Source organism: Pan paniscus, chromosome 23 (genome assembly GCF_029289425.2).
Source record: "Pan paniscus chromosome 23, NHGRI_mPanPan1-v2.0_pri, whole genome shotgun sequence".
Lineage (NCBI taxonomy): Eukaryota > Metazoa > Chordata > Mammalia > Primates > Hominidae > Pan > Pan paniscus.
The window spans coordinates 29,761,258-29,780,034 of record NC_085927.1 but is presented as its reverse complement, the minus strand read 5'-3'; the positions used below and the strand labels follow the sequence as shown (position 1 = coordinate 29,780,034).

Here is an 18,777-nt window from a genome sequence, read left to right as displayed (position 1 = left end):
CAGGCCCAGCGCACAAGTGTCGTGCCAACCTCTGCCCACAGCAGCTTAGGAGCAGCCCATTGGCCAAGTGCATCCGAGGCCGGCCCAGAGCCCAGAGGTGGAGACCAGGACCCGCCTCTTGATGTAGGAGGTGAAGTCACCTTGCAGGGGGGCCAGGACACCGGGAGAGGAGGGAACGGGGCTCTTCCTACCATATGAGGACTTCTCCGAGCCAGCTTTCTGAGGGTTAACTGACGGCTGACGGGTTCAAGAAGGAGGACACGGGCACAGGGACTCAGGGGCCGTGAGGGGCAGCAGGGCCGATGGTGTGAGGAGCACCAGGGAGCAGGAGGGAACGGGCCTGGGGCGTGAATCTGGCCCTACTGTCGGATGAGTTCTCTTCCGCCACCCAAATCCGGTCCGACCGGTAACAGCGTGGCCTTCGGCAAGTGACTAAAGGGCTTCCTGCCTCAGCTTTCCCACCCATAAACAGAGGATAACAGGCCAGGCGCGGTGGCTCACGCCTGTAATCCCAGCACTTTGGGAGGCCGAGATGGGCGGATCATGAGGTCAGGAGATCGAGACCATCCTGGCTAACACGGTGAAACCCCGTCTCTACTAAAAATACAAAAAAATTAGCCGGGCGTGGTGGCGGGCGCCTGTAGTCCCAGCTACTCGGGAGGCTGAGGCAGGAGAATGGCGTGAACCTGGGAGGCGGAGCTTGCAGTGAGCCGAGATCGCGCCACCGCACTGCAGCCTGGGCGACAGAGCAAGACTCCGTCTCAAAAAAAAAAAAAAAAAAAAAACAGAGGATAACAATGGCATGTACTGGATCTGGCATAATGTAAATATTCAATACATAGCTAGAAAAGAATGTTTTAAAACCTCAGCGATATATTAGGTGAAAAGCAAAGCTGGGCTACAGGATGACCTCTTCCGTGTGAACCAGGGGCAGGGGACGGCAGCCCACCTCTAGGAGCTTAAAGAGGAAGCTCCTGGCTGCAGGGACAGGAGATAAAGGTGGGAAAAGCTTGGACACCGTTTTTATTGTTTGATACTTTTTGAATCCACACTGTGAGTGTGTGTATTATCTGTTTTATAACTAGGCTGGGTGCAGTGGCTCACATCCGTAATCCCAACACTTTCAGATATTGAGGTAAGAGGATCGCTTGAGGCCAGGAGTTTGTGACCAGCCTGGGCAACATAGCGAGACCCCTATCTCTACAAAAAATTTAAAAATTAGCCGGGCATGGTTGCACACATCTGTAGTCCTAGCTACTTGGGAGGCTGAGGTGGGAGGATTGCCTGAGCCCAGGAGTTGGAGGCTGCAATGAGACATCTTGTGCCACTGCACTCCAGCCTGGGTGACAGAGCAATGCCCCTTCCCATAAAAGAAAGAAAGAAAGAAAACTCGCATGGCGGGTCAGTGGGTCAGAGGCAGTGAGGTCATCAGGCGGGGCAGCTTCAGGACCAGGTGGGAGGGGCCCATTGTGACCGCCCTGGCTGCACTCAGGCCTTTGTGACTGTTGCCTGGGGCAGCCCCCTCAGTAAGAGGGTGGCAGGTTGGGCCAGGCCAGAGCCTGGACCTGGGATCAGGAAGGGGTTGCAGGGAGGGATGGAGGGGCTGAAAACCCTGGGCCCCTGCGGCCACCCCCACCCCCAGTGTCCCCCAGCCCCAGCCTCCAGCAGCCATGGAGGAGGCCTGGACCAGCCCTGCCAGGGATTTGTAGGGTGGCCCTGCCTGGGCCCCATCTCCTCTGCTCACTCAGTGCAGTCCCAGAGACCTTTCCCAGTCCCAGGGGCAGGGGGCAGTGGGCCCACAGTGGAGGGCGAGGCTCCCGGGCTCTTTCTGTCCAGCCAGGAGCAGAGAGCGAGAGACACTGAGGGGCCGAGACAAGGAGACCTGGAGGCAGGGCTTGGGTGGGGCTGGCCCCTGCACCCAGGGTCGAACCAGGGGGCTCCCAGGCAGGGGGGATCCATTGGCTCAGGGACCAGACCCTGCCCATGCCCACCCCTGTCGCGGGAGGGAGGGGCCCTGGCCTCGCCCAGGGTAGCCCTGTCCCAGCTTCAGTGCGGGCTGCTGGGCTCTGCAGAACAGTCCTTCCTGCAGCTGGAGCAGGAGAACCACAGCCTGGTGAGCACCCCACCCACCGCCCCAGCCCCAGCCCCAGCCCCAGTCCCACCCACCGCCTGGTACCCCTGCCCCAGCCCCAGCCCCACCCACCACCTGGCGCCCCTGCCCCTGCCCCAGCCCCAGCCCCAGCCCCAGGAGCGGCCATGACAGGCAGCCCCCTCTCTCTGCCCCCACCCCAGAAAAGGCAGAACCAGGACCTTCGGGAGCAGCTGGGGGCCCTCCTGGGGCCGGGGCAGCAGTTCCTGCCCCTGTGTCCCGAACACTCAAGCTGCACTGCTCTGGCCTGGGTAAGTACAGGGCCCAGGGACCCCATGCAGCCAACGCCCCTCTAGCCCACAGTCTTAGGGCTGATGTGGGGGCTCTCCCACAGCCCCCCGACCCGGCTGGCACGCAGCCCTCGGGGAACAGGGCACCTCTGCAGCTGCTGCGGCGGGAGCTGTGCCAGGGGCAAGAGGCTTTCGTGCAGCAGTCCCAGGTGGGCCTGGGGGAGGGGCTGTGGGGGGAGGAAGCTTCGTACAGCACTCCAGGTGGGCCTGAGGGGTTCATTAGGGAGGGAGGTCTTCGTGCAGCAGGCCAGTGGGCCCGGTGGGGAGGTACCGGCCACCCTGCTGATGCTGCCCAAGCCCACCCTGGGCCCCACCCTCAGAACGAGCTGCAGCAGATCCGCCTGTGCTTTGAGAGGAAGAAGATGGTCATCACAGAGGTGCCTGCCTGGCTGAGGGGGAGGGGTGCTGGGGGCCCACCCAGTGGGTCCTGCTCCTCAGGCGTGACCCCACCTCCCCCTAGGTGTGGGACAACGTGGCTGAGATGCACATGGCCCTGAACAACCAGGCCACCGGGCTCCTGGTAGGTCCCCACAGGGCAGCACCCAGAAGGACGGGGCCCGGCAGGCGAGAGGCCACGGAGGGCGGGGCGAGGGGCCTGCTGTGCTTACCTCCTCTGGCCCCCAGAACCTCAAGAAGGACATCCGGGGCGTGCTGGACCAGATGGAGGACATCCAGCTGGAGATTCTCAGGTAACACGGGGGCAGGGGCCGGGCCGGCTGAGCAGGGTCTCGGAAGGTGTCCTGGTCAGGACAGGGCAGACCCATCCTTGACCCCCCACCTCCACAGCACCGAGCCAGGGGGTGGGTGCCAGGCTGGGGGTGGAGGGTGTGGGGTCCTGACAGTGAGGCCCCCGCAGGGAGCGGGCCCAGTGCCGCACTCGAGCCAGGAAGGAGAAGCAGATGGCAAGCATGTCGGTGAGCCCCCCACGCCCCACTCTGGGTCTGGAGACCAGCCCCCCACTCAGGGCCCTGCTTGGGCGAGAGGGAGAAATGGGCTCCGGGAGGGCAGGTCCAGGGCGGGGGGCATCTGAAAAGTGGCTGCAGGAGCCTGTCCAGGAGGAAGGGGCCAGGGCTGCGGTGCGGGGAGCCCTGTCTGAGGAGGGTTTCCCAAAGCCAGGGATCCCTGCCCTCAGCCTGGACACTCGGGGTGGGCTCTGATCCAGCCCCTCCCCAACAGAAAGGGAGGCCAAAGCTGGGAAGCTCCAAGGGCCTGGCAGGCCAGCTCTGGTAGGTGACTGCACGGCAGAGCCCAGCCCCCAGGCCCCCCGCGCGCCCCTGCCCCTGACCACCGCCGCCCGCAGGCTGCTGACCCTGAGGCTGCTGCTGGGCGCCCTGCTGGTCTGGACCGCTGCCTACGTGTACGTGGTGAACCCCACACTTTTCGAGGGGCTGGTGCCGCCCCTGCTGAGCCGTGCCACCGTCTGGAAGCTCCGGGCCCTGCTGGACCCCTTCCTGCGCCTCAAAGTGGACGGCTTCCTGCCCTTCTAGGCCAGAGGCCCAGTGGCCCCAGCAAGGCGGCCAGGCGACCAGCACTGCCCCGGATGCCCAGTGGCCGTGCCAGCCCCCTGCACATGGCACCACTGTGCACCATCCTTGCCAGAAGCTGCAGAGAAGGGTGGAGGTGGGGTCTGTCCTGAGGGCTGGGCCTGTGGCTGGACATAGAGTCATGACATAAGTGGCCGGTGAGCACGTCTCTGTGGAAATTGGGGGAGGGATGCCCAGGCGATCCTGCAGCGAGGGTCCCTCAGGGTGGAGACCCCAGCTCAGGGCCGGCTTCCCACCCCACATCCTACCTGCCCTCCAGAAGGCAGCCCCTCTGCACGGGGCTCTGACCCCCCAAGGCGTCTTAGGAGGGTCTCCACTGAAAGGCAACAGCAGTAAGGACTGGGGGGTCCTCAGGTCTTGCCCCCTGGGCCAGGCCCTCCCAGGGACCTCAGAGGTCAGGTTTTCAGCGCTGAACCTGCTGATCCACTGACCTCATGCCCCTCATGCAACTCCCCTCCCTTCCTGGCCACCACCCTCCCTGCCCAGGTCCTGTCACCTCCCCAACCCAGGGCCCTGTCCGGTCCAGGGGACCACATTGGTAGACAGAGCTGATCAACACCAAAAATTTTATTTGGGGAATTAATTAGCAGGGGTACCCTTAAGAACAATAGAGAATGGTTTTGTGGCTTTCTCGTCCCCAAATGGGAGATGTAGAGCCACAGCCCAGGGTGGACCCAGGGACAGGGACCCTGTGACTGAGAAGGGCTGGCCGGAGTGCCACCCTGCCGCAGGCCGTACCACTGCTGGAGGACACAGGGCTTGGGCCTCAGGCCCTCTGAGATCCCGTCGGCATCGTCTCTGGGTGCAGGCAGCCCCAATGGGGCCCAGGCGGAGCTGGCCACGACCACAGGACCTTGGTGGCAGGCAGGGGCCAATGGCTCACCAGGCTGGTGGCTCCAGGAAGTTAAGGCATCTGTTCATGTGTCAGGGGAAGGGCAGGAGGAGTGCAGAGACCTTCAGGGGCAACCTGAGACCCCCCCCCCACCCAGCCCAACCCACGGAGGCCTGGGCTCCCCGAGGAGGAAGTGGCTTAGTCTAAAGTGCTTGGTTGGGTAGGGAGGCTGGGCAAAGGTCGTGCCGGTCCCCACAGCTCTGGGACTGCCCCCTGTGGGGTGCTGCACCCCCTGCAGCAGGTGGGGGACTCCCTGAGGTCATGTGGACACAGGGTCTCAGGCCCTGGCAGGCTGGGAGTCTGTCAAGCTGTGGCTGGTGGAGCAGAGAGCCCAGCCCACCCCCAGCCCTGCCCCAGGGTCCACTGCAGTCTGACCTCCTGGGTCCCCAGCTGGGCTGTCCTGGGCCCCAGAGCCGCCTACTTGTCATCCTGCTAGGGCCCCGAGAGGCTGGGGAAAAGACTGGAGGCAGCCAAGTGCAGGCGGCACATGGCCCCGCGTGGGGGTGCCCCGGCGGCCTGGCTCCAGGGGGCCCGCAGTGGTGGGCGGTCCTCCGGGCGGCCAAGGTGGCACAGGTGCAGCCCAGGAGGCACCCAAGGCTGGCCACGCCGCCCCCATCCACGGGTGCAGGTGCCAATCCGCCCCCTGTGGGCCGCGGCGTCCGTGAGAGAGAAGCAGAAAGGTGGAGGTCAGCTTCGGGGCCCTACAGCCCGCACGCCTCCCACGCTGGGACAGCCCCAGCCCAGGATGTCTCAGCCCTGAACAGCTGTGCATCCCTCACACTCCCTCAGCCCTGCCCCTGGCATGTGGCAGGCAGGAGAGTTCCAGCAGGTTCAGCGGCCCCCACAGGGCCCTGAGCCAACAGGTGGCCCCTATGCACCCCCATTTCATCTCCCAAGCTCTCGGGTTCCTGAGAGTCCCCTGTGGGTAGCGGCAGACCCAAGTCTTTCCCCCAAACACCCTGTCACTGCCAGAACTGACACAGACCCAAGGCGAGAGACCCTCACACTTCCCAGCCACAGACCATCGGCCGCCCCCTCCTCCCAAGCCTCTGACTCAGCCCAAGTCGGCAGAAATGCCCCTGAGGAACCCACCGACCCCTGCACACCAGACAGCAGCCACTCCCTCTTCTGGGGCCCGGCCCCTGCCCTCCCCTAACTCGGGATCCTGCAGCAATAGCCCTGGCCTTGCCCAAGGAAAGAATCAAAATAACTCTTTTTCTTTTTTTTAATAAAATTATAGATATATAGATGTAGATATAAAAACATAAAACAGACACAACGCAAGCAGACGCTGTCATGTGCTTACTCTCAGGTCCCTGACACCAAGGGAAGCACTGACCCCTCCCCAGTGTGCTTTCCCACGGCACGAGCACCGCAGCCAGGCCGGGGCTGCGGACGTGGCATGCCTTGGGGCGGGGTTCTCCAGTTTGGCAGGGAGGGCCTGAGGGCTGGGGAGGGGGCTCTGGGTGTCACCAGCCCCCTGTGGCAGCATCACCCCCGTGCCTGCTCCCGCCTGCCCCCCGTCGCCTCCCACAAGAGCATAAAGCAAAGGTTAAGGCTTTGATGAAAGGGACAGCGGCGGCCGGAGCACTGACACATCAGACACGGCGCGGCAGCACAGCACACAGACACGGGACACATGGAGCCGGGCCCCCGGCCACAGCTGGCTGGCTGGCCGTCTGTCCACCTATCCACCACCACCCAGAGCAGGCCAGGGCAGAAGCATCGGCCTTGCCAAGCTACAAGCTTCCAGCGGGGTCCGTGAAAGGCAACGCGTTAGTTAGGAGTAGCCTGGCGGGGGACACTCAGTCCGGGAGCCCACAGGCTGTGTCAGAAGGACGGTGGGGGCCCTGGGTGCCTCTGTCCATCTCTGGGACCCGTCCGTAAGGGGACCGTTGGGGGCTGGCCTGGCGGTGATCTGGGGTGCTGGGTGATGGCAGCGGGCCAAGCCTGGCTGACAGAGGGTGCCCCAAAGAGGCTGACTGGGCCCCCTCACTGCCCCAGCCATGGGACAGGCCCAGACACAGACCAGCCCAGTGGCCCTTGTCCCAGTGAGCCGACTTCCCCATGGGCAGATGAGTGGACGGGCAGGCAGAGCGCTTGGGGCAAGCTGTGGAGGCGTGGCACTCTCTCCCGCCGATGGGTCCACACCAGGCTGGGGTGGCCTCGGGTCCCTGGGGCAGAGAAGTTGGTGGGGAGGGGGGGTGCGCTGCGGGGTCCTGGTCCCCGTGGCACCATGGCGGATGTGTGGCAGTCAGTCCTCACACCGAGATCTCGTACGTGGTCCCACCCACGCCGGACACCTTCTTAACCAGCGTGTGCCGTGTAGGGCTGGCAGAGGGCCCTGGGGGGCCGGTGGCAGGTCCCAGCCGGGCCAGGCCCGGGGACTGCCCATTAAGCTTACTTGGGGGAGTCTTCAGCTGAGGGTGGTCCCTGCATCAAAACAAGCACATACACACGTGCACACGGTGAACACACGAACACGGGGACAGAGGACGGAGGAGGCAGCAAGACAGAGACGACGCGGACGTGGACTACTGCAGCCGTGTTGTGGGGCCCCGTGCAGTCCCTGCCCTCTGGGCTTGGAGGGTTCACCTGGAAAGCAGGTGAGGGATGCAGAGCCTGCCTGGGGAGCGGCTGTGCTGTCACAGGACAGACAGATGTCGTCACAACTGCCACCACCCTCCCGAGTCCCTGGGTCCCTCCTAGCCAGCACTGGCCACAGAGAGCATGGGGCAGCCAGGTGGGCACTGAATGGAGCCCCTGCCTGGCCTCATTCCTGCTCTCTCTCAGGAAAACTAGGGGCTGCCCTCCTGCCCACCAGCGCTGACCAACAGCAGCTGTATCTTTGCTGCTTAAACCTTCTTGAGGCGAGAGCCCTTTGTCCCCGGGCTGCGATCCCTGCCTGGCTGCAATGCTGCCCACTTCTAGGTCTCGTGCTCCCCATTCATCACACCCAATGGCAGCCTCCTCCCCAACTCCACAAAAGCTGAACAGGTCCCACCCTGTGGGGTAGAGGAGACCCGCTCAGGGCTGGACTGCTGTGCCCTCAGCCTCTTTGTGGCCAAGTGGCCTGGGCTGGGCTGGGCTCTCCCTCTGGGGCTGCATCTGCCGACGGGAAACAACTGCGCCTGTGCTTGAGGTTTCCAGGCCCGGACAGGGCGACAGATGCCGTGAGGACACCATGCGTCCGCGGCGTGGGTCCTGGCCCCAGCAGGTGTGCAGCTCTCCTACCTGGGCCTGGGCCTGTGAGCCAGCTGACCCCGCTTTCTCAGTCACCAACCTGCCGGGTGCCTGGAGCCAGCCTGCTTTCTCCAGTCCTCAGCTTCCCCACTACGAGCAGGGAAGCCCCTGCTTCCTAGAACTATGTCCTACAGGGAGGGCCAGGGCCCGGCCACCAGGGTGGCACATTCTGCTGCGAGGTAACGTCCTCAGCCCCAGCCTCCTAGAGATGCAGCCAAGCAGGCCCAGGGAGAGCCCTGGGTGGACAGGGCCACTGTGACCCAGGAAGCCAGAGCCACAGCCTAAAGGAGGCCCAGGCTGCCACATGATACTGGCCCCAAAGAGAAAGCCCCATGGCCTCCCACATGCTGGGTCTGTGCCAGCTCTAGAAGAACGAGTCGTCGGGCTCAGGACACAAATTCTCATACCCTGTCCCCAGAGCATGCCCAGGACATCCTTAGAGCTGGGCTACACGGGCTAGCCAAGGCCTTCAAGGCAGGGTGAGGCGCATCCTCCCGGTCCCATCCCCAGAGAAAAACTCAGGCCCCTGGGATGACCTATGAGTGCCCAGCCAAGAGGGGCCCTGCAGACGGCTGGACAGCTGCCCTGTGCCAGGAAGCCCACCCGCACCTCCCGGCACCCACCTCTGCACGGTCAGCGAGGGCGGTGGCTCTGGGAGGTCCGTGTGGATGAAGGCGACAGCTTTGGGGCCCGCGTAGGATGGTGAGTGGGGAGTGCCGGGCGGGGAGGGCAGGCCCTGGCGTGAGGGTGACCTGTGTGAGCCACTGCTGGGCCGGGGCCCCGGGGCGTTGCTGCTGGCCTGATCAGCCTGCAGGGAAGAGGACGACGTCCGCGGTGCACGGCTCACGGAGCTGGACAGCGAGGACAGTGACGTCTGCAGGGCAGGGTTGCGGGCGCCGCCGAAGCCGGGCCCGGCCACAAGGTCGTCTCTGGAGCCATAGCGCAGCGCGGGACCTCGGGGGCCCTCGGACAGCACACTGGCCTGCTGCAGGCTGTAGGAGCTGGGAGCGTCATAGACGCCTGAGTCGCCGAAGAGTGAGTCGGCCTGGGAGCGCAGCAGGCGCTCACGCTCCTCCCTGTCCTTGCGCTCCTGGATGGATGCCATGATGGTCCTGGACAGGTTGTCGTAGCGCACAGGCGAGGGCTCCCGGGGGCGGGGGCCCAGCACGGGGCTGAAGCTGCGGGGTAGGGGCCGTGGCGGGTCGCCCGTTGCCCCAGGATGCAGGTAGGGTGAGTGGTATCCGGCCATGCCAACTGCTGGGTGGGCAGGGCAGGCGTGGCCACCAGGCGAGCCAGGATTGAGCAGGCTGTCATAGGACAGGCTGCCGTTGCGGTTGGGCAGTGCATGGGGGGCAAAAATGCTACGGTGGGGCGTGGGGGGCCCACCCTCAGAGCGCAGGGGCTGCAGGGCCACGTGATCCCCGCCCCGCCGGCTCGAGGCCTTGAGGCTCAGGGAGCGCAAAGCGCCCGAGAAGGCATCAGAGGCGCTGAGCGGTGGGGATGGCGGGTAGGCTGCGTGCAGGCCCCCTGGCCCATAGTCAGGGAGGTCCAGGCTCGGCTCGGACACAAAGTCCAGGCTACGTATGCTGTCGTCCCCCAGGGTCAGGGAATCAGGGCCTGGAACCTGTAGGGAGAAGGCATTCTCACCACTGCCCACCTGCCACCCCGCCTGCAGCCGCCAGTCAGCACCCACGGGGGCCACACATGGCACCGTGGCCTCAGGAACTGGGCCTCAAGGAGCCATAAGAGCCACACAGTGACCCATGGCCCTGTCCCTGAGCATCCACGGCTGAGGGGCAGGGGCTCTGCAACAGGAGGGAGGCCACAGCTGGCTATTGCAGACACCTGGGGCTCTGCCCTTGGAGCCATGCAGCCCCAGGGGCCCACCGCTCAGGGCAGCCAGAGGGAGGAGGAGCCTCGTCTAGCCCCTGTGACAGGCACATAGGCATGGGCTTGGGCTTGGGACAAGAGCCTCAGGAACCACAAAGCCAGAAGTGGATCAGGGCAAATGTGGGCTCAATGCACTTGGCCAACCAGACCCAATCCCCCACTGGACCCAGGAGTCCCAGGAAGATGACATACCCAGAGCCCTCATCTCCAAACAGGGATGCCTCCTCCTGCGAGGCACGGCCCCTACATGCCTGCAGACTCAGACCCTTGGCCAAGGAGGCTCAGACTCACTGCTTCACCCAGTGACTCTCTCCAGGAAAGACATCAATCCTGAGGGGAGAGGTCCCCGGGGATGGGGCTGGTCTAGGTGCACAGGGCCCAGTCACAGGCCTGCCTCTCGGGGTGGCCCAGAAGGAGGGATGGCACCCTGGGACTGTTTGGTGTTCCTGATCACTGCACAGACCGCCCCGCACTGCCCACCATTCCAGTGACCACAGAGCACTCATGCAACTCAGGGAAGAGAAATGTGCTTTCTCAAGCACGTCTCAAATTCTTCCAAAGTCTTCCCGTGGGCCTTACAGAGTGACTAATGGTGGAATTCCAGGCATCCTGGTACACAGTGCTCCTGGGGGCAGCCGCCCACCTGGCCTAGGGCAATGCTGGCCAAGGGACAGACGCCAAGCCTGGATGGCCCACGCCAGCCCCTCCCAGGACACCCTGCTCCCCTCTGTGGGTCCCAGCTCTGGGTGCACACAGACAGGGTCCTACCAGTCACACAAGGCCCTTGGTGACCCAGGCAGAGCCCTGAGGGGTGTGGCCTCAGGGGATGTGGCCTCTGCTGGAGAGATGGAGCTCTGGAGGTGGGGCCTTCACGGGGTGAAGGCTGTGGGGCGAGCTCCTGGAGGTGGGCCTGGGGGACAAGGCCTGCCAGGGGGCAGGCTAGGCCTCCTTACCTGCTCGCCTGGTCCACAGAAGGGCACCTTGGGACCCGTGGGGAAAGCCGGCCTAAACTTGTACATGGCAGGTGTCGGGGGGCTGGTCCTCTGCACTGACAGGGCACTCTCTGGGGATGCAGACCACTGTCAGACTGAGGTCAGAGGAGGGTCAACCCATATCCCTCCCTAGGTGTGGCTGCCCCAACCTCACCAGCACTGCCTGGGCGCGGGGTCTGCAGGTCACTGCTGAACGTGCCAGCCTCTATCTTGGGGGGCAGTGGTGGCCCCAAGTCCAGTGGCTTCTCATCCAGCCGGTCCAGGCTGCCCTTGGACTGGGAGGGAGCGGGGTCAGTGGTGTGTGGGGCTTGGATGAGGGGCAGGGCTTCACTAGGGATTCAGCCTGGGACCTAGCCCCCTCCCCAGAATCTGTCTACGGCTCTGTCTGCCCCATCCACCTCTTCTAGGCCCCCACCAACCTGCCTGTTTCCCCATCCAAGGGCCTGACTGCCAGCCCATCCCTAAGCCCAGGCGCCCACCTTGCTACGGCCCAGGCCAGCCTTCAGCCCGTTGTCACTAAGCTTGACCTTGAGCGGTGCAGCTCGGTCCAGGAGTTCAGGCCTAAGGAAAGGCGGCTTCAAACTCACCGCGAGCGGCAGCCGGGGTGGCTCCACCACGTACCTGCACCAGGGCACAGGGGTCAGTAGCCAGCCCACCTGCCACAAACACACAAGGGCAGGGCTGGCCATACCTGGCAAGAGCCAAAACGGACCAAGAGGGTCTAAGGCTGCCCGCCCCACACCCAGCAGAGGCCCCCCTCCACCCTGCCCAGGCCGGGCCTCACCGGGGCGCCAGGGGGCTACACAGCACATGCTCCACATTCCCACAGCAGCCTCGGGTGAAAGGGTTCACACCCCCGCGGAACTTCCCAGTCACCTGTGGATGCAGGACCCTCAGCCAGCCTGGCCTCCCAAGGTCCAGGCCAGGGTGGGCAGGGGGCTGGGCAAGGGAGCTGGGGTTCCTTAGAAGCTGATACTTGCGGGAAGTGGCTTAGATGGGATCAGCCCAGGGCTGCCCCTCACATAGGTTACCCAGCCTGAACTTGCAGGGAGCTGTGGGATTTCTGGGTCACTGGTGGCCACAGTGTCCACAGGCAGGATGTGCGCAGGGGACGGGGCAGGCGTGGCCCCACATGGGGGTCTCAGAGTTGGAGCCTCGTCTCAACACAGCTGCACAAGCTACCTCAGGCAAGGGTGCCCCAGCCCCCACCCTGTCCCCATGCAGCCCCAACTCTCTCGGCCCTTTGGGGCCACCCATCCCCCATGGGGTCTGCACCTGCTCGTTGGTGGTGCGCCCCCGAGTGACCAGCACCACATGGAAGCCAGTGAGGCCAATGACAGGGATGAAGAAGAGGCCGGCCACACACATGACAGCCATGCTAGCCCGTTAAGGCCAACGGTGCAGGCCAGGACACCGCAGACCCCATCGCAGCAGCACAGAGCAGGCGCCTGTGGACAAACCCCCTCCCGACCTAGGGACGGCCACCTGCCCATTGGGGATCCCTGGGCAGGAACCAAGCCTTCTGAGGCTCAATCTCCCTGGTGAACGTGTCCCCGGTCCACATCGCCTCTGCAATGAGGCCCACAGGAACCAAGGATACGTGATGGTGGTGTGCGCGGCTCCCAGCCCCTCAGCGTGGTTCAGCACATAGACCAGGCCGAAGGCCACGACGCCCACCATGTGTGCACTGAGTGACAGCAGGAACAGGAAGAAGTAGCGATAGTTTCGACGCCCGATGCAGTTGTTGACCCAGGGGCAGTGGTGGTCAAAGTCCTGGGCGGGAGCAGTGCATCAGGGCACATGGCAGGCAGGGATGTGGCACAGGGCTGGGGGAGCGCGGGGCAGCAGGGCGGTCACCTCTACACAGTTGTCACAGACGCTGCAGTGGGAGCAGCGCGGCGGGCGGTAGAAGTGGCACGTGGCGCACCACTTCATGCGGACCTGGATACCTCGCACATCCACGTTCTTGTACAGCGGAGCCCGGAAGTCGTCCTCCTTGTCCTCATCCTCATCCGCTACAGACCAGGAGCCAGGCAGTGAGCAGGAAGTTGACTTTCCTGGCAGGTGAATCCCTCCCCCAAGTCCAGCCCACCCACCAGGAATCCCTAAGGCTGTCTCAAGTTAGCCACTCACACTCTAGTGAAAGTGAGAGGAGCTGCCGCAGCACAGGGCCCTACCTCGGGGGAAAACACCAGGGTCCATGAAAGTGGCCATGCTGAAGTTGGCCAGGACAAAGAGGAAGATGATGCCATTGTAGACGGGAACAGCTGGGGACACAGCTCGCGTCAACCACGGGCACCTGCAGTAGACAGTGGGGGCAGAGAGTGGAGTCTGGGGGTGCAGAGCGTGGAGTCTGGGGGTGCAGAGCGGATGCAGGGGCAGAGCTATGTGGTGCGGCAGGCTGGGCCTGCAAGGTCACCCTCAGAGCTCAGAGGCAGTGGGGAGGCTGCCACAGCCCTGCCAAGAAACCTCAGCCACATCGCTCCTTCGAGTAACGGCCAGAGGCTGTGCGTATCAGTACAGCATGTGGGCTACCCGTGCCCTGACCCGGCAACCTCTCAGGGCAGCCGTCTCAGAGGCCCACAGACCTAAGGTCACCCCATTCCAGCGACCTAGGCTCCATGACTGGGGCGGGGTGGGGGGCGGGGGCGGTACACAGGCTGGAGGTGGGAGCCCCAGATGGAAAATGCGCCACGATGCCTCATCCAGGCCTGTCCCTGGCCCAGTGGGGCCTCTCACCAGGCAGATTCTAGGGTGTGGGGAGCCCCAGTCCTTGGTCAGTAAGTGCATGGGGCATGTCTCCCCTACTCTTCCCAGTCAGGCACATCCCCATCCAGACAGCCCCTTCTTTTTAGTTTGTCACCTCCCTCCCCAGATGACAAAGTAGAACACTTAGGGACTCTAGAAATGCACAACACCCCCCACCACTTCCCATCTTCCCAGCCATCAGCACTTGGCTCCAAGGCCACCCCCTCTTCCGGGAAGCTTTCCAGGACTCCAGGCTGCCCTCTGCAGCTTCCCTATAAGGTGTGCCCTCACACACCTTCCTGAAAGGCGCCTTCCTCAGCCCTTAACGGGCCTGGCCCGAGTCCCCTCTGAAGAGACTTGCCGGTCCTCGGGCCACACGGCCTGCAGCGGGTTCCTAAATCCACCCACTCAGCTTCCAAGAAGCCCCTCTGGCCTCAGGCTCCTTGTCTCTCCCCTGCGCATCCTGAGACAGCTGCTGTGACAAGCAGCAGGGACAGGAACACAGGGGTTTGCGTCCCTCCCTGCACCCAGGCCCTCTGCATAGTCGGGGGGCTAGTGGGGATCCCCCACAGCAGCCCTGACCTCTGTGGCCACTAGCAGTGGATGGGGCCCACGCGCTGCCTACCACTCCAGCGCACGTGGCCACGCTGCTGCACCCACGCCCGCCTGGCCAAGAGCCAGCCCCGCCGCCCCAGCAACCACCTCCACGGCAGCAGAGCTTCACTATTTTTAGTGGAAAGCAAGAGGCTATTTAAAGACTCTGCTTCCCACGACAGCCATCCTCGGCGGGGCCGGGAGCCCAAGTTACCCTTCCTCTTGTCCAGGGCCCAGCCCGTGGAGGTAGACACCAGGGTGAGGACACAGCTGCGGCCACAGCTCCCTCTGCTGGGAGGGCTCTCCCTGTCCCTGCCCAGTGGCTCAGCCCCCAGGCTTCCTTCCACCCTCCCCAGCCCTGCCTGGCACACAGGCAGCACTCAAACATGTGCCTGGCCTCCAATGCAACGCCATTCAGCCAGGACCACAGGCCCCTAAGGCAGGGTCGGCCCAACAAGATGGGCACAGGCAGGTAAGCAGCCCCCCCAGGGAGAGGCAGGGCCTGTGGAGCTCTCCACGAGCCTTCTGGGGAAGGCTGGCTACATAGTCTGTGCAAAATGAAACTGTGGGCCCCTTATTTAAAAATTACAGAGAATTTCAAGATGTTGACAGCGGAGCATTAAACCAAACGCAGGCCCTCATGGTGCCCGTGGGGCTGGCCTGCTCTGGGAAGGGATGCGGCGAGTGCCATTGGTCAACCCTCGGGCTGCAAGGAGGCAGCCTCTGTCTTCCCAGTGCTGACCTCAGGATGGAAGCCTCGGGGCCCCTCTGCACTTGCACTGGCTGCCAGCCTGCCTCCTGGCCCTAACGGGGGCCTTGGGGGTGTGTTTGCCCATCAGGCAGGCAGGGCCTGAACCCCATGCTGACTTGAGCTCCCTGCCAGCCCAAGCAGGCGGTACTGCTGTGTCCTCCCTGAGCCTGGCCTCCCCGACACCAGGCGGGCTGGACAGCAGCCTTGCAGCCGTGGGGCTACTTTGGGAAATCTGCAGTGTGACTGGGTCCCTCCTGCCCAGTGCGGGTACCTGCCGCATGCCTGTGAGGGCCCATATGGGCCCTAATCCAGGGGTTGGGGAGGCTTGTTGTGGGTTCTCTGACTGGGACCTGAGCTGCTGCCCACCCCTCCAGTCCTCCAGAGTGAGGCAACTGTCCTCTCTGTAGTCCCCAAGGTCAGATCCTGCCTAACAGGGACCAGCTCACAGGCCAACCCACCAGGGCCCAGAGCTCTCAGGGCTCAGTGGGAGAGAAGATGAGGAGCACACGCAGGCACCTACAGACACATGTGTGAAGACATGGACACACACACAAACATGCTCCAGGGCACATGTGCATGGGTATGTGTGCACACACACAAATATACAGGCATGTACACACATAAACACACAGACAACCTGTTCTGGTGCACAGAAGGCACACATGCAATCATGTCTGCATACAAAACACATATACATGCATGAACACTTGCATGCAGACATGCACACGTGCACACACTGGCGCACATGCATGAACGCAGACACGCCTGCACATCACTCACCCACCAAGACCTATGTGTGAACACGTGTGAACACAGGCATGCATAGACACATGCCTCCTCACACTGCACCCAGCCCTATCCAGCCTCAGCTCGGCTGCCCCTCACTCTGGGCCTCAGACACGGCCCTCCCACTCTCTGGGCTTCCCTTTGCCCCTCTGTGGATAGGGCAAGTGTGAGGACACACAAGCACTCTCAGGGTGCGCAAGAACACGGGAGGACACACGAGGACATGCAAGGATGCATGAGGACACATGGGGACAGGGGAGGCCATGTGTGGATGCTCAGGGACACTCAAAGACACGCATTCCCACAGGCAGGGCCTAGCAGGCAGTAGTCTGGGTCCAGGCTTGGGGAGGCTCCACTCCCACCCAGACCTGATGGTGCACACCAGGCTCACCTGCCGGAGGGCCAGGCAAAGACAGGCTCTGGGCCTGGGCTGGAGGTGGAGTGTCTGGCCCGCCATGTCCCTCTGAGCCCCTCCTGGCTGGCTCCAGCCAAGCTACGGGTGGAGGGCAGGTCCAGGGGGCCCAGCCCCGAGGTTCCAATCCCTCCTCCAGGGCCACAGGCAGGGACATGCACCACCACCATAGGCCCCACCCGGGCTGAGGCCCCAAGTCCCGCCTGGGCTGGCAGGGAGATACCGCCCAGCAAGGGGGGTGGCTTAGGGGCAGAATGTCCGCCACAGCTAAATGTGGAATGGAAAATTTTAACTCAGACGTTTTCATTTAAATCAGGTTCTTCATTAGCACTGTTTGTGTATGAGTGGCACACGCCCGTGGGGCACCCGGGACCGGCGGGGCAGAAGCTGCTGCGCCCTTGTCAGGCCAGGCCTTTGGGCCTCGAAGTACCTGCACCTACCTGTCCAATCCCTATAGACACCTGGACAGATGGGGAAACTGAGGCTCGGGGGCCAGGAATACCCCAGGCCACATGCGGTGGGTCCCAGCAGGGGGGCTCACACTGAGTTTTCACTCCCAGGTTCCCCAGACTCATGAGGTCCCAGTCAGCAGTTCAGTCCCTCCTGGCCCACCAAGGCTAGTCTGGCCCAGGGCCTGTTCTGACTGCTGTCCTGAGCTGGGCCTCCAGGCAAGGAGAGGGCTCAGGACGATCTAGGGACCAGCCACACCACCCCAGATGCCCCAGACAGAGATAAGCCAGCCTGGCTCAGCCCCAGGCACTGGCAGCCTGCCAGGCAGCCCCAGCCCTCGGACATTCACAGGGTCCCTGTCATTCTGCAATGTGGCTCTGGAGTGAAGTCAGGGCAGGGTCGGGAGCCTGGCCTAGGGGTCTTCGAACCCTCTGCCAGCAGCTGACCCAGCCTAGCATTATACCATGGTATAAAGGGCTTCTGAAGCCCAGGGGGATACAAAACCCCCAGAAACATAGGAAGGGGCCAGGAGCAGTGATCACACATGTAATCCCAGCACTTTGGGAGGCTAAGGCTGGCAGATCACCTGAGCTCAGGAGAATAGCCTGGGCAACATAGCGAGACCCCATCTCTACTAAAAAAAAACAAAAAAACAAAAAATAAATAAATTAGCCAGGTGTGAGGGTGCCCACCTGTCATCCCAGGTACTCAGGAGGCTGAGGTGGGATGATCACTTGAGCCCAGGAGGTCGAGACTGCAGTGAGCCGAGGTAGCACCACTGCACTCCGGCCTGGGTGACAGAGTGAGACCCTGTCTCAAACAAACAAACAACAACAAAATCCTAGGAAGGCTTCCTGAAGGAAGAGGGCCTCTGAGAAACTGCCCTGCTGTATGTGCCCCATCCTGAGAGGGTGCTCTTCACAACTGGGCATCCTTCCATGCCCAGACCCTCCTAGAGAGATGTGTGAATGTCCTGCTGGTCCCAAGACCCTTGGCGATCTGGCTGAGGGAGGGGTCCCTGGTTCTCAGGCCTCCAGCTCCCCACACCACATGACACCCAGAACTCCTGCCCACCTGGTGCATGGGTGAAGCCACCCCACCGGCAGCAACTCATGTTTACTGAGTGCAGAGAGGGGGCTGGGGCCACTCACTGTCTGGTAACGTCCGAGGAGCAAACAGTGAAGTCGGGAACACTGTATAGGCACTAAGGGCAGGGATTCGGGGCACAAGAGCAACCTGCTCCCCTTCCTGTGTGCCTGGACCAGATACAGGGCAGGAGGTGGGGCAACAGGTAGACAAGTGGCCTGCCCCAAGAAGGGGGCCGCCTGGACCCCTGCCTACCCAGAATCAGCACAGCTGCTATGGGTGGCATCAATGGGCCAGCCGACCCAACAGAACCCCTTCTCAGGAACTGAGCAGTCTCGGAGGAGTTCAGCAGAGCCGGGGCGGGTCGGGGAAGAGGCCAGGATCACTGACAGCCATTCAGCCCAGGGGTGTGGCCTCACCTGCCCTGAGGGGGCAAGCAGGGCTTCTTAGCCTTGCTAGGTGGCCACTGCACATCAAACCCAGGTGAGCACCCAGGCGACCATCCTGCTACAGGGACACATGGCATCTTCTCCCAGGAGCAGGGCCGGCAGAGGTCAGCATAGGCCAGGTGTAGGGTTGGGTGCAGGCATGGCCTGCGCTGCCCCAGGAAGGAACCCCATACCTCAAGACTGCTGGTGTCACCGAAACCAGAACCCCAGAACAGAGGAGGATAAACTGGTGCTCAGCCACCCAAGCCACCCAAGCACTCCATGCCTAGGGCTGGGTCAGGTTCACAGTCAGAGTCACGTAAAGGGCCCTCTGACATCACGCGTGAGGGAACCAGCAGCTGCAGCCACCACACAGCCAGGCTGCAGACGCGGCGCCAGGAACAGAGGAGCCCTCCAAGGAGGACAGGAGATGGGGGGTGTGTGGGGTTGATTTTAATTTCTTAGCATATTTTTTTTTCTGTATTTCACAAGTTCCCCATAAAGAACATACTTTTTTTTTTT

The 18,777-nt window shown here is 63.1% G+C and overlaps 2 protein-coding genes across 10 annotated transcripts in view; one reads left to right on the top strand and one right to left on the bottom strand.

Moving 5' to 3' along the window:
* Positions 1-1,260: 1,260 nt before the first annotated feature.
* CCDC188 (coiled-coil domain containing 188) lies at positions 1,261-4,583 on the top strand. 6 transcript variants are annotated; one of them, XM_055105899.2, is made up of 9 exons: positions 1,261-2,113; positions 2,293-2,400; positions 2,484-2,588; positions 2,760-2,816; positions 2,900-2,959; positions 3,064-3,128; positions 3,296-3,353; positions 3,616-3,665; positions 3,740-4,583. In XM_055105899.2, the coding sequence occupies exons 1-9, from the start codon at positions 1,595-1,597 to the stop codon at positions 3,924-3,926; spliced, it is 1,209 nt and encodes a 402-aa protein (XP_054961874.1). In that variant the 5' UTR covers positions 1,261-1,594; the 3' UTR covers positions 3,927-4,583. The 6 variants fall into 6 exon arrangements, with proteins under 6 accessions (XP_054961874.1, XP_063459532.1, XP_063459530.1 ...); XM_063603462.1 differs by lacking the exon at positions 2,484-2,588 and having other exon boundaries at positions 3,740-4,397; XM_063603460.1 differs by lacking the exon at positions 3,616-3,665 and having other exon boundaries at positions 3,740-4,397.
* Positions 4,533-18,777, bottom strand: part of ZDHHC8 (zinc finger DHHC-type palmitoyltransferase 8) — a 16,781-nt gene continuing 2,536 nt past the window's right edge. Inside the window, exons 2-12 of one of the 4 annotated variants that reach the window (XR_008622640.2) lie at positions 13,178-13,299; positions 12,858-13,015; positions 12,601-12,773; positions 12,276-12,378; positions 11,785-11,876; positions 11,480-11,621; positions 11,155-11,275; positions 10,962-11,071; positions 8,742-9,742; positions 5,251-5,518; positions 4,533-4,896 (exon numbers count right to left, since the gene is read on the bottom strand). Coding sequence is in view for 3 of the 4 variants with exons in the window: in XM_055105893.2 (XP_054961868.2) it covers positions 5,308-5,518; positions 8,742-9,742; positions 10,962-11,071; positions 11,155-11,275; positions 11,480-11,621; positions 11,785-11,876; positions 12,276-12,378; positions 12,601-12,773; positions 12,858-13,015; positions 13,178-13,299 (2,233 nt within the window). In the remaining variant the exon portion in view is untranslated. Of the gene's footprint in view, positions 5,519-6,086; positions 7,309-8,741; positions 9,743-10,961; positions 11,072-11,154; positions 11,276-11,479; positions 11,622-11,784; positions 11,877-12,275; positions 12,379-12,600; positions 12,774-12,857; positions 13,016-13,177; positions 13,300-18,777 lie in introns of those variants that run through there. The other 3 variants (XM_055105893.2, XM_063603459.1, XM_055105894.3) reach the window with 3 other exon arrangements.

Excerpts from the sequence above, each read along its gene's own strand:
- CCDC188 (XM_055105897.2), top strand. The coding sequence starts at position 1,595 with ATGGAGGGGCTGAAAACCCTGGGCCCCTGCGGCCACCCCCACCCCCAG. Across the intron at positions 2,817-2,899 it reads AGAAGATGGTCATCACAGAG|GTGTGGGACAACGTGGCTGA; the intron begins GTGCCTGCCTGG and ends ACCTCCCCCTAG. Across the intron at positions 3,129-3,295 it reads ATCCAGCTGGAGATTCTCAG|GGAGCGGGCCCAGTGCCGCA; the intron begins GTAACACGGGGG and ends AGGCCCCCGCAG.